General features: G+C 61.0%; 1 protein-coding gene across 5 annotated transcripts; it reads right to left on the bottom strand.

Moving 5' to 3' along the window:
- Window positions 1-246: 246 nt before the first annotated feature.
- SEMA3B (semaphorin 3B) lies at window positions 247-13,464 on the bottom strand. 5 transcript variants are annotated; one of them, XM_040247045.1, is made up of 18 exons: window positions 8,606-13,464; window positions 6,930-7,472; window positions 6,067-6,224; window positions 5,875-5,937; window positions 5,342-5,461; window positions 5,162-5,255; window positions 4,835-4,954; window positions 3,808-3,953; window positions 3,604-3,715; window positions 3,430-3,499; window positions 3,207-3,351; window positions 2,683-2,902; window positions 2,330-2,421; window positions 2,213-2,254; window positions 1,816-1,973; window positions 1,663-1,718; window positions 1,431-1,570; window positions 247-1,077 (listed from the first exon to the last, which is right to left on the bottom strand). In XM_040247045.1, exons 2-18 carry the CDS (start codon window positions 7,036-7,038, stop codon window positions 673-675), a joined length of 2,250 nt encoding a protein of 749 aa, XP_040102979.1. In that variant the 5' UTR covers window positions 7,039-7,472; window positions 8,606-13,464; the 3' UTR covers window positions 247-672. The 5 variants fall into 5 exon arrangements, with proteins under 5 accessions (XP_040102979.1, XP_040102980.1, XP_040102981.1 ...); XM_040247046.1 differs by having other exon boundaries at window positions 6,930-7,116; XM_040247047.1 differs by lacking the exon at window positions 8,606-13,464 and having other exon boundaries at window positions 247-1,074; window positions 6,930-8,579.
- Window positions 13,465-13,864: the final 400 nt, after the last annotated feature.

The raw sequence follows: 13,864 nt of genomic DNA, 5'->3' as shown, positions 1-13,864 counted from the left end.
TGAACCATGGATCTGACCCTACCCTCATCCCATTTAAGGAACCAACTCACCCCTCCTGCCCTCCTTCCCCACCCCCAATGCAAGCGAGAGCACCTGTTGCTAGTCGGGCACCTGTGGCTTATTTTGACTCCCTTGTTCTGCAGCATGAGCCCTTGAAGCCTTGCCTGAATTTCTCATCTGGCCTCTTATCAACTTCTATTGATTAAAGAGTCCAAGAACCTGGGTCGGTAACACTAAGACCAGCGATTGTCTGCTGGGGCCATTCCAGCTTTGGCTGAAAATGTGTTTATTGCATTAGTACAGTCGGCCTGCCCCACCCACCCACCCAGCCTGTTCACAGCTTTCTGCTCATTGCCCAAAGAGGTGGTCCTTCCCCCAGGGTGGGCATTCCGGGCACCACTCCCAGCCAAGTACCCGGGGAACCCTGCTTCTCTGCTGCCTCCTGACCAGCCGGACCCTGTGCCCAGCCTAGGCCGCCCCTCTTGGGGTTACATTCAAGGGTTATCTTCTTGTTAATAAATAAGCCAGCATGGCTGCCCCTTGGCCAGGGCCTGTCGGTCGGTGTCTTCCCTCCATCAGGAAACGCCGGGCCCCTAGCCGTCTCCCAGGGTCTGAGCTCCCCCTCTCCCTCCTGCCGCCTCCTCCCCAGTCCCCAGCGTGGGGACGGCCAAGTCACCAGTCCGCTGCGCTGCGCGGGCCCCGCTCAGCCCGCAGCTCTGGGGCGTGTGTCCTCCGGTTGCGGCCCTTTCTCCGTGACTCAGGGACCTGTGGGCGCGGCGCGGGCTGCGGGCGACACATTCGCAGGGAGTTCGCACCACCGCCGCCGGGCTCCACCAGCTGCAGAAAGTCCCGGTACCAGAGCTTGGGGCCCGGCGGGGCGACTGGCGCAGTATCCTCGGTCCGGGCCAGTCTTTCAGCCTGTGCTGCGCTCAGCACGTGCAGCGCCAGGCGACGCAGTGGCTGCGAAAAGCCCTGTTCCACCGCTGCACACAGGTACACGCCGGAGTCCCCACGCCGCAGCCCGCGCAGCAGCAATCCCCTCCTCGTGCGCTCCGCTCGCTCCTCCGCAGGCACCTGCTGGTGGATCAGAGGGAGGCGAGGATTTTAAGGAAAGGCGGGGGGCGGGGCTTATCTGCACGTGGGGGAGGGTCGGAGAGTTCGGCGGGCGGGGAGAGGGCGGGGCTTCTCTCCGATGGGGCGGGGATGTCAGGAGCCTAGTTAGAGGAACGGGGCCTCACCTGGATGCGGAGTTACGGGCCAGGGACCAAATTGGGCGTTAGGGGTCTGATTGGGCTGAGACTCACTGGGTGGGGCTGGATCGCATGTAGACGTGCGGAGCGGGCCAAGAGCCTCATTAATCAGGGCTGGCACTTTCTGGACATTAGGGTTGGAACAGGGCCTGTTTGGGGAGGGGGTCGGGGGAGGCTCACCTGAGTGTAGGGAGACTCCCCCGCGCGCTGGAAGGTCCACTCCACGTGCGCCTGCAGCGAGCGGGGCTCACACTCCAGGAAGGCGCTACCTCCCTCCACACCCAGCACCTTCTGCTCCAGCAGCGCAGGGTGGGATGAGTCTGGGGGCAAAGGGAATATCAGATTCTGGCAAAGCAGGACAGGGTGGGGCAGTCTTTAAGCGCTGAGGCATGAGAGCAGCTGAGACACTCACCCCCGGAACACAGTGTGCTAGGGTCGCCGTTCCTTACATCCTGCCGGCGGAACCGCCTGGGGATCAGGGGACATTAGAGCCTCCGTGAGTGCGTCTTTTAGCCAGGGATGGATAAAGAATCCCTCCAGGCAGCACGTCCTTAACCCTGCTCACCTCTTGGCACTGGGCTGGAAGCGAGTGCACTTGGCCCCATCCCAGGCACAGTAGGGGTCACGTGCCAGGCAGCATTCGGCACAGGCACGGCCGTGGGCAGCGCAGCGGTGCAACGGGATCTGGGCCACCCCGCTGCGAGAGGCTACGTACAGTTGGTGCTAGGGGAATAAGGGCTCCAGGCTGACTGAGGGAGGCCCAGTGCCAACCTCCCAAAGGTCAGGGATCCCTTCCCCCCATTTGACAAAAGGAACACTGGGGTCTCAAGTCACAGAGTCTACCGAAGGCAGAGCCTGTCCTTGAAACGGAAATTGGGGCTTATCATTACCAAAAGAATGGGAGTAGGGGCACCTGGGAACACTCTGGGTCCATTCCACCCCCAAGCACTCCAGTCACTTACCCTCTTGGAGGAGATTTGCATGCTGGTGACAGCAGCTGAGTCCTGAGGAGGAGGGGGGCTCTGGGATCATGGCTCCATGGGGTGGGGGTCCCCCAGGCAGTGGGGGCTAGGCCTCACCTCAAACATCTGTAATTCCTCCAGGAGCAGCCCCTCGGCATTCGGCCGGCCACCCTTGGGGACGGAGATCACCTTCAGCACTGTGCCTGCATCTGTAGGGATAAGAAGAGGGGGTGACTCCTTGTGCCCTCTGACAGCTAGGGCCAGGGGTCTCCTTGCCTCTGATGCCTCCACCCACAGCACGGCTGGAGAGGTGAAGAATGCGGGTTGGAGCAATCAGAGCAGCATCCAGAAGGAGATGGGGGACACAGCCCCAGGAAACATATGGATATTGGTCTGAAAGCAGGGAAATTCCACTAATAGGCCAAAGAGCCTGCGCTGGGTTTTGTGGGTGGTCATGGCAGGACCCTGACCTGTGCCAATGAAGAGGACGTCGTAGTATCCATCAGCAGCTGCGACACGATCTGCAGTGATCTGGGTGAAGGTGTACCCAGCGCCCACTTGTTGGAAGAGAGGGCGCCCACCGATGGGCAGGACCGAATTGTACATGAGGGGGTGGTTCCGGGCAAACTGGATGACATCATCAGGAAAGTCCTTGGTGGAGCTGAAGGTGCCAAAAGTCTTGCTGGGGCACTGGGAGGTGGGCAGGAAGCACGACAGGAAGTGGATAAGAAGGCCGAGTGGGCAGCCCTCCACAAGACACCGCCCAGAACTTGGAGTGTGTACACAAAGGGGTGGGTATTGGACAAAGCCCTGCCCTGGTAATCTGAGGGGGAATTATGACCTTCCCCTGAGGAATCCTGTCTGATGAAGAGGATGTTTTCCCAACCATTAAAAAAAAAAAAGGAAGAAACCACATTCACCAAGAAGACCCCAGGCCAAGTCCTCCACCCTGCAGGTTTAACTGGGTTGTGGAGGCAGTCCCTGGGCTACGCACCATGCCAGGTCGGGGGTAGGGGACACGTCCCTGGTAGGACACCCACTGGTGCATGGGCCCTTCCTTGTGTGCAAAGGGTCCCAGGAAGGCCCGGCGTACATCATTCATGCTGTACACACACACGGCAGAACCCTGGAAGATGCTGCTGCAGGTGAAGATGTCAGTGGAGCGAAGGGCTCCAGTGGAGCCCCAGCCGCCCAGCCCACTGCCTCCCACACCTCACCTGGATGTGGAGAAGACAGCATAGAGCAGCGGGGTCCAGCGATCTCGCGAGGACAACAGGAACACGTCCTCTGTAGGGAAGGGACCACGTTGGGGGAGGGTGCAGAGCCAGGCTCCAGGGTCTGTGCCCCTGCGTTCACTGCCCCCCACCCCATCCTCCACTCCTGCCACTTACGGAGCTGGTCAAAGTTCGTATCACCCTCGGCACCGGGCACCGAGCACACCAGCCGCGCCTTCAGGAACGTTGTCCACTTGTTGACCAGGCTGCGCTGGCCACCCACATCGTTCTGCAGGGGTCAGTAGGAGGGGATGAGGGTGAGGCCCTGACAAGCAAAGGGGCTGTGGCAGAACCCCTGAATGTGGCCCAGGAAGGCCTCACCCTGCAGATCTGGCCAACGCGGGACACAGACAGGCGTCCCAGTGCCGGTGTGGCCTCCACCGCCGACTCACGGAAGAAGAAGTAGATCTTGTCATCATCTGGGTTCTCACTCTCCGGGATCCAAAAGACCTTGATAAACTTGGGCTCTGGCCGCAGCAGGAGGTGAGGGGTCACTGAGGTCCTGCCTGGCCCTGCCTCCCCTTCTCTTTAAGCCAGCAGAAGCCCTCAGGACAGCAGCTGACCACCCCACCTCCAGAAGCAAGTTTGAAGGTCTCCCCAGGACAGAAGCAAAAAGAAGAGGGCCTGCGAGTCAAGAAGCAGCCACGAGAGGGCAGCAGAGACCGTGGCTACCTGGGCTCATGGCAGGTGACCTTGGCCAGTGACCTCTCACCCTTCTCCTGGCAGTTCTCCATGCCAGTGCACCAAGAAAGGAGCGATCCTGGGTATCTGGGTTTTGCCTTCACTTATGACTCTTCCTCTCTAGCGGGAAGTAGATGCCCTGACTCCTGCTTCAAATGCTCCGCTGGGTCCCCTCACTCAGAATAAGGTCCTCTGGCCCTACCCTTTCCTCACAGGGCAGGCCCCTTATCATTGCTCCCTTCATGAGTCTGTTCCTTGGCTTGTTCCTGTCCCCGGGGCCTTTGCATTCATCATTCTCTCTGCCTGGAATGCTCTTCCCGAAATCCTGCTGTGTTCTGGGAATTAGCTCATTCCTCTTTTCTGCAGAGTGGCTTCCTGTCCCCAACCCTCCCACTCCCACCGCCACCACTCCCACCTCATCTCCTCTTCCCTTCTCTGTTCTCTCCCTATACCTCCTGGCCATGGGAACTGATCTTATCGTGCATTCGTTCTGAGGTCTGAACGCAAAGAGGGCCTTGGTCACACCTATCTTGTCTTGCCCTCTGACCCAGTGCCCAGTGCGGGGCTTGACCCAGGACAGCCATCTGGAAAGCAGGTGCCTTACTCAGCACCTGCTCTGTTGGAGATGAGGGCCCCCTCCCGACAGTCCCCACCCCCAGCCTTTCACCGTTGAGCCAGCGGGAGTCGTGCGGCTCTGTCCGAAGACTTGGACGCTGGCCGAGGCTGCGGAAGATGGTGAAGTCCCGGCCCATGAGGTCCGCAGCTACCCCCGAGTACAGCTCTTCCCCTGTAGATATGGCAAGGCTGCTGAGCAAAGCCAAAGGTTCCTATGGTAGGTTGGGGGAGTTCTGGGGGCTCCTGGGGAATCAGTGAGGCTATGGGGGGATCCCTGGCGCTCTAGGGAGGGTCTTTGGACTTTACAAGATGCTAGAGTCTCTGGCGGGGGCGGTGCGGGTTCCAGGAGCTCTCCTGGGGTCCCAGCCTTTGGACTCACCCACCAGCACGGAGGCAGCCCGATGCCTGGGGTCATAAGGACTCTTGCCCTTGCCATCCTCCAACCTTCGAGGGTCCAGCCGGAGCATGGGCTCCTGGGAGGCAGCAGGAAGTTACTAATGCAGGCCCTTCCTCCTTCCTTACCCTCCCTACCTCCCTCCCTTACCAGCTCCAGCCTTACCTCCAGCCACTGGCCCACCTCCACAAATGCACAGATTGGGTGGAAGGCCCCTGTGCCACAGGCCAGCAAGTGGGTATGGTTGTAGGCATGGAGCAACTTCACGAAGTTCATGCACTCGGTCTAGCATGCAGGCAGGCAGGGTCAGGAACAAGGAGGCCTCCCTCAGGGAGGTGGCCTGAAGGGGTCCCCGCTCCCCAGCGGTGCCCCCACCCCTTCTTCAGTGCATCAGCCCAGGCAAATACTAACGTGGGCGACACAGACCCGGGTGCCCTTGGTGACCAGCCCGGCCCTCCCACCTCTCCCCAGAATGGGTTCATGGGGAAGCAGAGGCCTGCATTGTCCCCTGTGACTCAGAGGCCCCCAAGAAGAATCACACGGGCCCCCCACCCTGACTCACTACCTCCGGACTTCAGCCACCTCGACCCTCTTGCCCCCAGTCCCAGCCAGAACAGGCGGCCCTCTGTTTCAGCACTGCCCATCGCTAGAGTGAGGGGCTGACCCGCCCCACTCCCACCCGGGCAGCCAACACTCACGCCAATGTCCTTCCCGGCCCAGTTGCACTCCTCTCGCCATTCCACACGGGCCGGCCAGGCCAGCTATGGGAGGGTGTGGGAGGGAAACAGCACGGTCTCTAAGCTGAGGGTGTCCACTTGGGACCCAGCCTCCCCGGGGCTCTTTCCTGGGGGGCCGGTGCTGAGGCTGGGTGGTAGTGGGGTTTCTGGCACCTTCTTGGCCCTCTTGCTAATGTTGTCCAGGCTGAGGGAGGCCACGTGGTTCTCGGCACCCACAAACAGGCGCCCACGTTCCTCATCTAGCAGCAGCGCTTCATAGCAGCAGGTCCTCTCCAGCCTGAAGGTCCGGAGACCGTGCCGGGCCTGGAGCTCTGTGGGGTGCGGACACTGAGGATTCGCCAGTCATGCTAGAAGCTTCCTCCAGGCCAAGGTTGTACATGTGACCTGGCCCACACACAGGTGGATTTACATGCGTGTGAGTTTACAGCTCGGGAGGACAGGCCCACCCAGGTGCCGGCCAAGCTGCCAGAGTGGGCAGTGCAGCCCCCCCACCCCACCCCCATGGGGGAAGCAGGTGGAGCTTCCAGGGCGTGCTCAGACAAGCAGTGTCTCCAGGCGGGTGCACAGGGAGGCAAGTGTTCTGGGATATGGCTGCATGTTGGGACAGCCAGAACCCCGACCCCAAAGTCAGGCTCAGGGTTCTCTGCCACCAGCCAGGGTTCAGTATGATGTCGCTGCCTAGTCAACACCCTGTGTAGAGGGGGTGTGGGAAGGCGGCTCTGATGATCCCCCCCACCCACCTCAACCTTCCTGGGAGCAGGGGATGGAGTGGAGGCAGGATCTGTTGCCATGGGGACAGAAGGGGTCTTCCTGGGAAAGCATGAGGAGAATGTGGGCAGAGCGCTTGGGGACTGAGGCCAGGAAAGGGTTAACTGGAGATGGCCTGAGCGTGCCCCCCAATCCAGGGCTGGGTGGCACACACACAAGGGTGACAGCAAAGGGTGCCCCATACCCACCCTGAGCCCCTCTCCTTGCCCACCCTGAGCTGGGGCCTCCCGCTTGCCAGGTGCACCTACCTTGGAACGAGAGGCGGAGGCGTGGGGTGCTGGGCGCAGCACCCCCCAGCCCTGCCACCCAGAGCAGGGCCAGGCCCGGGATCATGGCGGCAGCCTCGGCCCGCCCCATCCCCGCGGCTCAGGGAGCTCAGGGTTCAGCGGGCGCGTGTGGAGGAGCCTTGAGCCGCCCTGGACTCTGCCCCGGGATCTGGAGGAGAAGGAGTTGCAGCAAGGGGCGAGGGCGGGAGGCTGGTGGGGGGGGAGTCCCCAGGGATCAGATTACAGCCCTTAGGGAAAGAGGCTGGGGGGTCGCATTCCACTTCCGAGCCCTCCTCTCCCTCGCAGGGTGCCCTGTCTGGCCACAATCACAGACACACCCACGCTGGGCACACCCTCGGGGTCAACCCCACACTGGCAGGCGCCCGCCCCACCACGTCACCCTCGCCAGGAACCCGCCCTCCTGCATACACACCCACAGGCATTAATTCACCAAGTCAGTGCGCCTACTTCATGCCAGCCGGGGACTGGGGCTAGGGGCATTGGGGCACACAGGCAAGGTCCTCCCTGCAGGAGGAGGCAGAGGACCAACGAGGATTCGGGTTGCTTGAAGTCCCTACAGAGGTGCCAAGTGCAACGAGCAAAACGAGCCAGTCATGGGTATGAGTGTAACAAGAGGGGGTCATGCCTCTGGAGGAGGCTGTGCACCCACGGGTCCGCAGAGGGACAGAGGCACCTTTGGAGCAGGAGCTGACGGTGTGGGTGCCTGTGAGCATGAATTCTGTGGGTCCTTTGTGTAGCTGTACTGGACATCTGTGTATTGCATGTCTGCATGCTTATCTGCACATACCTATGTGAGACCATCTGGCATATGCTGTATTGTACACACAGGTGTGATATGCATGTGTGTGCGCACACATGGCATCGTACGCGTGTGCACGCAGGATGTACCTATCAGGGGTGTACACCTTGTAAGCATGTATATGTGTGTCGCACGTGTGTGTATGGATGTGTGCGCAAGTGTACGCATCTCTCTGGACATGCAGGTGAGCAAATATAACTGCAGCATCCATCAATGCTTCAACTCTGAGACACCCCAGAAGCCCACTTCTCAGGGGGAGAAGCTAGCTGGGAGACCCAGGGCTGGGCAGGGCAGACGCCTCAGCTTCTGATTCGGGAGCTGCACCCACTTGGACCCGGCAACCCCAGCTTTGCGCGGGACCTCTCTCTCCCCACCCCAGAGGGCGGGAGGAGCCGATCACACCCAGAAATGCTGTGATCTCAGACTTCAGACCCAAGAGGAATCAAGTGGGGAGAGCCAAGGGCTTGGGGCAGCCTCTCACCCCCCAGCTCGGGGGAGCTCTCCTTCCCTCTCCAGCCTCTGGCGTCTCCCTCAGCCTCTCCATCCCATCTTTGCCTTCAAGGGTTTCCCCATCTTTGAGCCCCACCAATTCTGTGAGCCAGAGTCCTTCCCTGGACCCCTCACATGGGGCCAGGCTCTGGCTGCAGTGCCCACCCTCCTTCCCAGAAGCTGGCTGGGCAGGTGCCGGGCACAGTAGCCCTGGCACAGGGCAAGGTCCTGGGGCACGATCAAGCGAGGGGCGCAGCTGCTGGGGCACGTTCCTTCCAAACCGCGCTCCCCAAACCACCCCCCTAGCTCCGCCACCGCTTCCAGACCCCTCCCACCCCAGGACTCCCACCTCCTTCCTTCCTTCCACTGGCACTTGCCACCGTCTCTTCTAGGCCCAGGAGGTCTGCGGCATCCCAGGAGCCAGGCTGCCTCCTCACACTCCACCAAGAGCTCCGGCAGCGGCGGCTCCTCACCCCGCTGCCTCTTCTCACCCTGGAGAAGATCGGAGAAGCCGAGGGGCCCCGGGCACCCTCTGACGGCTCCTTTAAGGAGCAGCCCCCGCCCCCACCAAGCCAGCTGCGCCCGCCCCGTCAAGTTTACGGGGCGGGTCGGGTGACTGGGCAGGCAGCCGGGACCGGCTGGAGTTGGTGGCCTGGCCAGAGTGGAGCGGGCACGAGGGAGGGGCAGGAAGGGCCGACCCCTCCCCTGTGGGGCTTCAGGGCTAGAGGATGCCCCACACAGAGGTCCTGGAAGTTGGGCATGCCGTCCGTCCGGCCAAATGAGGAAGAAGCAATAGAGACCTCGTAGCCCTGGGCAGAGCTGTGCAGCCGGCAGAGGCGGGCAGACAGGGCACACCCAGGGACTCGCTTCTTTCACCTGTCTGTCCCTCCGCAGCCTGGGAGCTGGAGGTGGGGAATGAGGGGGCTCGCTGCCACCTGGGTCCCCAGGAGTTTGCTGAGAAGGGCTGGTCAGGGAAGGGGTCCTCGAGTGGAGATTTGATGGGCCCCCAAGACCCAGCCCCCATCCTTCTGCAGGGCTTGGGCAACTTAGTACTTCTGCCACCTGGCTGGCAGCGGCTCTGATGACGGCCAGTGTTGGGTGGGAGAAGAGGGCTGGAGGGGCAGGCCAACAGCTGGAGAAAAGTCTGACTTCAGCACTGGTCAGAGACCGGTCCCGACCAGTGGTCCCACGTCTGTGTTGGAAGGTGAGGGGCATTCTATGTTATATCCAGGGACTGTCTTTCTTCCAAGGGTGTAGGTGGCAGGCAAGGTCTGCCTCACCAGAGTGAGACACCCCAGGGGGCTTCAAGGATAGGAAGGGGCTTCTCAACACCTCAACTGGGAAGGGTCTGTGGCCTTGGCCTAAAGGTGACTCTGGGGCACACACCCTGTTGATACCGCCAGGGGTACTTCCTTGGAGGAGCTGAATGTCGACCGTGGCCAAGGGGGTCCTCAGGTCCACCTGGCTAAACATGCCAGGGCTCGAAGGTGGGCGTCTTCCACCCCTCAGTTCCCTCAAAATGCATCCTCACATTTTCTCCAAGGCTGACTGGCAGCTCCCTGGGGGAGGCCATGGCTCTCCGGTGCATTTCCTGCGAGTTCCTGGAGTGGAGGTGTCTGTGCCCAGCCAGGCTGGGGAGGGACCTGCCTCTCTTAGCTGAGCCTCAGGCCTGGTGTCTCTGGCCTGATCTCGCTGGCTGGTTGGCAGTGAAGGGTGGGCGTCCATGGGACGACCAGGGGCCTTCAGGAGGGGGAGTGGGGGGATGCAGCCCTGCCTGAGCCCCAGGACTTCCAGCACGTGGCCTCTCTCCCTCCTCCCAGGCTCTTTCGCTTTGGGTCTGGGCAGCCTCCTCTGGCCCCATGCAAGCAAACAAAATTCTTTGGCTGTTTACAATTTTCCACCCATGCAGCCAAGATCAGCAAGTGCCTTTGAGGTCCCCACCCAACCCCTTGGTGCTCCCTACCTGACCCCATTGCTTTTAGTTCTTCAGTCCCAGGGTCCCAGGCTCTATTTCATGCCCCACCCCCAATAACCCAGTGTCCATACTGGATAATGAGACCAGGATCCGCACCCCCCACCATCTTTCCAACATCCTGGGACTCAACCCCCAGCCAAAAGGACAAGGCTGTCCCCTGGTCCACGTGAGTGCTTGGCATTGCCTTCCAGCTTCCAGATGTCTTTGGAGCAGGGAGATCCCCAGGGCTGAGAGCTCAGGTTGTCCCCATCCCCACAAGATCTCTTTTCTGCTTCTCAGTCCTGGGTCCCAGAGTATGCAGACCCTGGGGAGGGACTTCATGGAGCCAGCCCTCTAGGGTTAGTGGGTCACACTGGGCTCTGGAAGTCCCCAGGGATTTTGGTTTCACACAGCCTGGGCCTGGGTCTCAATAGAGCTGAACCAACCAGGGGGGGGAGGCAGCGTGGGTGCCTGGTTGCTGACTGTCAGCAGTATAGCCTGCTAGGGCCTTGGTTTTTCCTTCTGGAAATAACTGGATTGTTGTGCCAAATGCCAGCACCTGCCTCCACAGTCCTCACTCTCAGCTGGGCGTGCCCCTTGCACCCTGCCTGGACTCGGTGGTGGTGTGACTGGGCTGGGGTGGGACATCCATTTATGGAAGACTGCAGCCAACCCTCTCGGTGCCCAGCCTGGGCTGGGTTGAGCCTTGGCTCCCCACTCACACCTGCTTTAGCCATCAGGGCTGGTGGCTCCAACCGCTGGTTCGACCTTTCCCTCTTCCGGCCACGTGGGGACTAGGACGTGCTACCCGGAGGAGGACTTTAGGCAAGGGGGGATAAGCGGTGGAAATCAGGCCCTGGAGGGCCCAACTGAGGCCTGATTTCCCCGACACTCTGCTAGCCACGCCAGGGGATCTCCCGGGAAGGTCTGTCTGACATTGCCCTCACCCACCCCCAGCCTGGTGTCCAGGCTCCCAGAGGAACCCCCGTTGGCCCACCTTTTCGGGAAGATGAGCTCCTCCCCTCCTTGCCTTCTGAGGGCCATGTCAGAGCCGAGGTGGAGGGGTTGAGGGAGGGGCCACCGGGAAGCCTGGGCCTCTGGCTGGGGCCCTACCCCTACCCGCTCCGCCCCTGCCCTCCGCCTCCTGCACATTCCTCCCTGGCTGAGGTCAGCCCCTCCGGGACGGGGAGCCCCCCCCCCGCCACCAGCCACATCACAGCTCCTCACTCACTTCTGTTTTCTTCGTTGCCCAGCAGGGGGGAGAGGGAGTGGGGAGAGAGAGGAGGGGCCTTGGGGGTGGGGCCTCCCTCTCTCCTCCTCCTCCATAACCCGGGGGAGGAGGTGCCAGGAATGAGGCAGGGTGGACTTTGGTGGCACCCAGTCCTCATTAACATACATTAACATAAATGCTACCTTCCCTCCCTTGGCTTGGGAGCTAGGCAGGGCGGGGGAGGGGGGGGGGGGGCCGCGGGGCGGGAGAGCCTCCAGGGAGCGCCAGATGGGGGCTCAGGCTGCTCCGGGAGGGTGGACCGGAGCCTGTCCCAGGAATCCACCCCTATAGTAGCCGGGGAGTGACTGGGTTGAATTCTGATTCTGCTGCTCACCAGCTGTGTGTCCCTAGGGGGAGACTGAACCTCTCAGTCCCCTCTCCGCGCTTGTCCCACGGTAGTAAAGGGTGAGCCAGGCAGGTCTGGCACTCAGTAGGGTACACTGGTGCAGGCTCTGGCTGCCATCTCAGCGCTGGGCATCCTGTGGCATGCAAGCCTGTGGGCCTCGAGGGCGACTCACCACTGCCTCTTCCAACCCAGCTTCACCGGGCCTTCTCTCTGGCTTGACTCCTCTCCTGTTTCTTTCTGTCCCCTTTCTTCCCTTACCCACACCCCCAGCCCCCAGGACAGCACTCTGACCCTCCACCTGAAGTTCCTTCCCTCCCCAGCTGCCTAGGATTCTTTAGTCTTCCTCCACGAGTCTCCAACCCACCCCCAGCAATGGCAAGAAGCCCACACCCTCCGCCCTCCAGAGAGCCCCAAGTCAGAGAGGCCTCTGTCTCCTTTAAGACAGAACAAGGCCCCACCTCCTTCCCCTGCAGCTTGAAGCCTGACCCCTTCACCTGGGGGTGGTCCCCGCGGTCTTTCTGCCAGATCTCTTCCCAGTGCCTCCCCTCTGCAGTTACCCTGCTTCCCCAGCTCCTCCAGCTTGGGGACATCCCAGGCTCTTAACCAGGCATTCACAAACCCCTCCCTGGCTCAGCCCTGGCTAACCCTGCCAGCACTTCAGCTACCCCATTTCTGGGAGGTGGCAGCTGCTTCTTTGCCAGGACTTAGCTTAGGCTGTGCCCTCTGCCCTCCCCTTTGCCACCTGCTGGACTTTTCCTTATCACTCACTACCCACCTTTCTCTGTGAAGCCCTGGATGCTTGTAACACCAGGTCCAGGCCATTCTGCAGGGCTCTAGGATTCCCAGCTGCCACTATCACTTGGGAAGCCACCAGGCACAGGGAAGCAAGAGATAGACGAAGTGCCTGCAGGAAGCCCTGCCACCTTCCTGGGCCTGCTGAGCCTGGGTGAGGATGGGGGAATTGATGGAAAAGAGAGATTTCAGGTCCCTTCAGGCCTCAGCCACTCAGGCTTTGACTCCCTCCACCCACAATGAGGTCAGAAAACAGGATAAATACCAAGGAATGTACAACTGATTTTTCTCTTAAATAAGATCACCTGTGAGGCTGCGTCTCCTGCAAGGGGGAGAATCAAAGCAGGGAAAAGAAAGAGATCCATAGCCTTGACCTCTGACCCCCTGAACACTAGTGCCTGTCGCCGTGTGGTTAATGGAGGCGCTGACTGGCTGGCAGCCAGGGACATACTTGCTGTCACACAGCGGCATGCAGACCTCAGCTGACTTGAGGCTCTCCTTGGGGTCATGTGGGCTTCCCTGTGACAGCTGGTAAAGAATCCGCCTGCAATGCGGGAGACCTGGGTTCGATCCCTGGGTTGGGAAGATCCCCTGGAAAAGGGAATGGCTACCTACTCCAGTATTCTGGCCTGGAGAGTTTCATGGACTGTATCATCCATGGGGTCACAGAGACACGACTGAGCGACTTTTACTTTCACGTCGGAGGCATGCTGGGAGCTGGCTTCCCCTCTCCGTGTTCAAGGCGGGTTGGGGGAATGCACAGCCCCATGGCAAGGATGAGGTCCCCTGGGATCTCTTTTAGGGCAACAGACCCAAAGATTGAGGTCAGTTGTATGGGAGTGGGCCAGGACCCAAAAGTCAGCCAAGAGAAGCTGCCGTTCTGTCCCCGACTCCCCAGGGCAACCAGGGTCTGGCTGGCCACACCACAGGCCAGGGAGCTGGAGTCAGGATTTGTATTCTCCAGCCTTAATAGCTGGCTTGGCACTCTGGGGGTGGGGGTGGGGGGGACGATTCTGAGGGGAATAGGAGGATTTTCTGGAGGAAATCAGGAGCAGCTATGGGGCTGCCCTAAACACGGCCAAGGGGTTATTCCAGGTCTTGGAAGCTCCTGCAGCCTCAGAGGCTCCAGTTCTAATGGGGCCTCCTCCCCTTCTGCTCCTGGCATCTGGGCCTCCACCCACCTGCTGGGGGTGAGGGCTCCTGCCCAATGGAGTTGGGAAGTAACTGCAGGCCTGGACTGGCTTCT

This window comes from Oryx dammah, unplaced genomic scaffold (genome assembly GCF_014754425.2).
Source record: "Oryx dammah isolate SB20612 unplaced genomic scaffold, SCBI_Odam_1.1 HiC_scaffold_9, whole genome shotgun sequence".
In the NCBI taxonomy this organism is placed as follows: Eukaryota; Metazoa; Chordata; class Mammalia; order Artiodactyla; family Bovidae; genus Oryx; species Oryx dammah.
The sequence above is the reverse complement of the archived record's forward strand: the minus strand, read 5'-3'. Positions and strand labels throughout refer to the sequence as shown.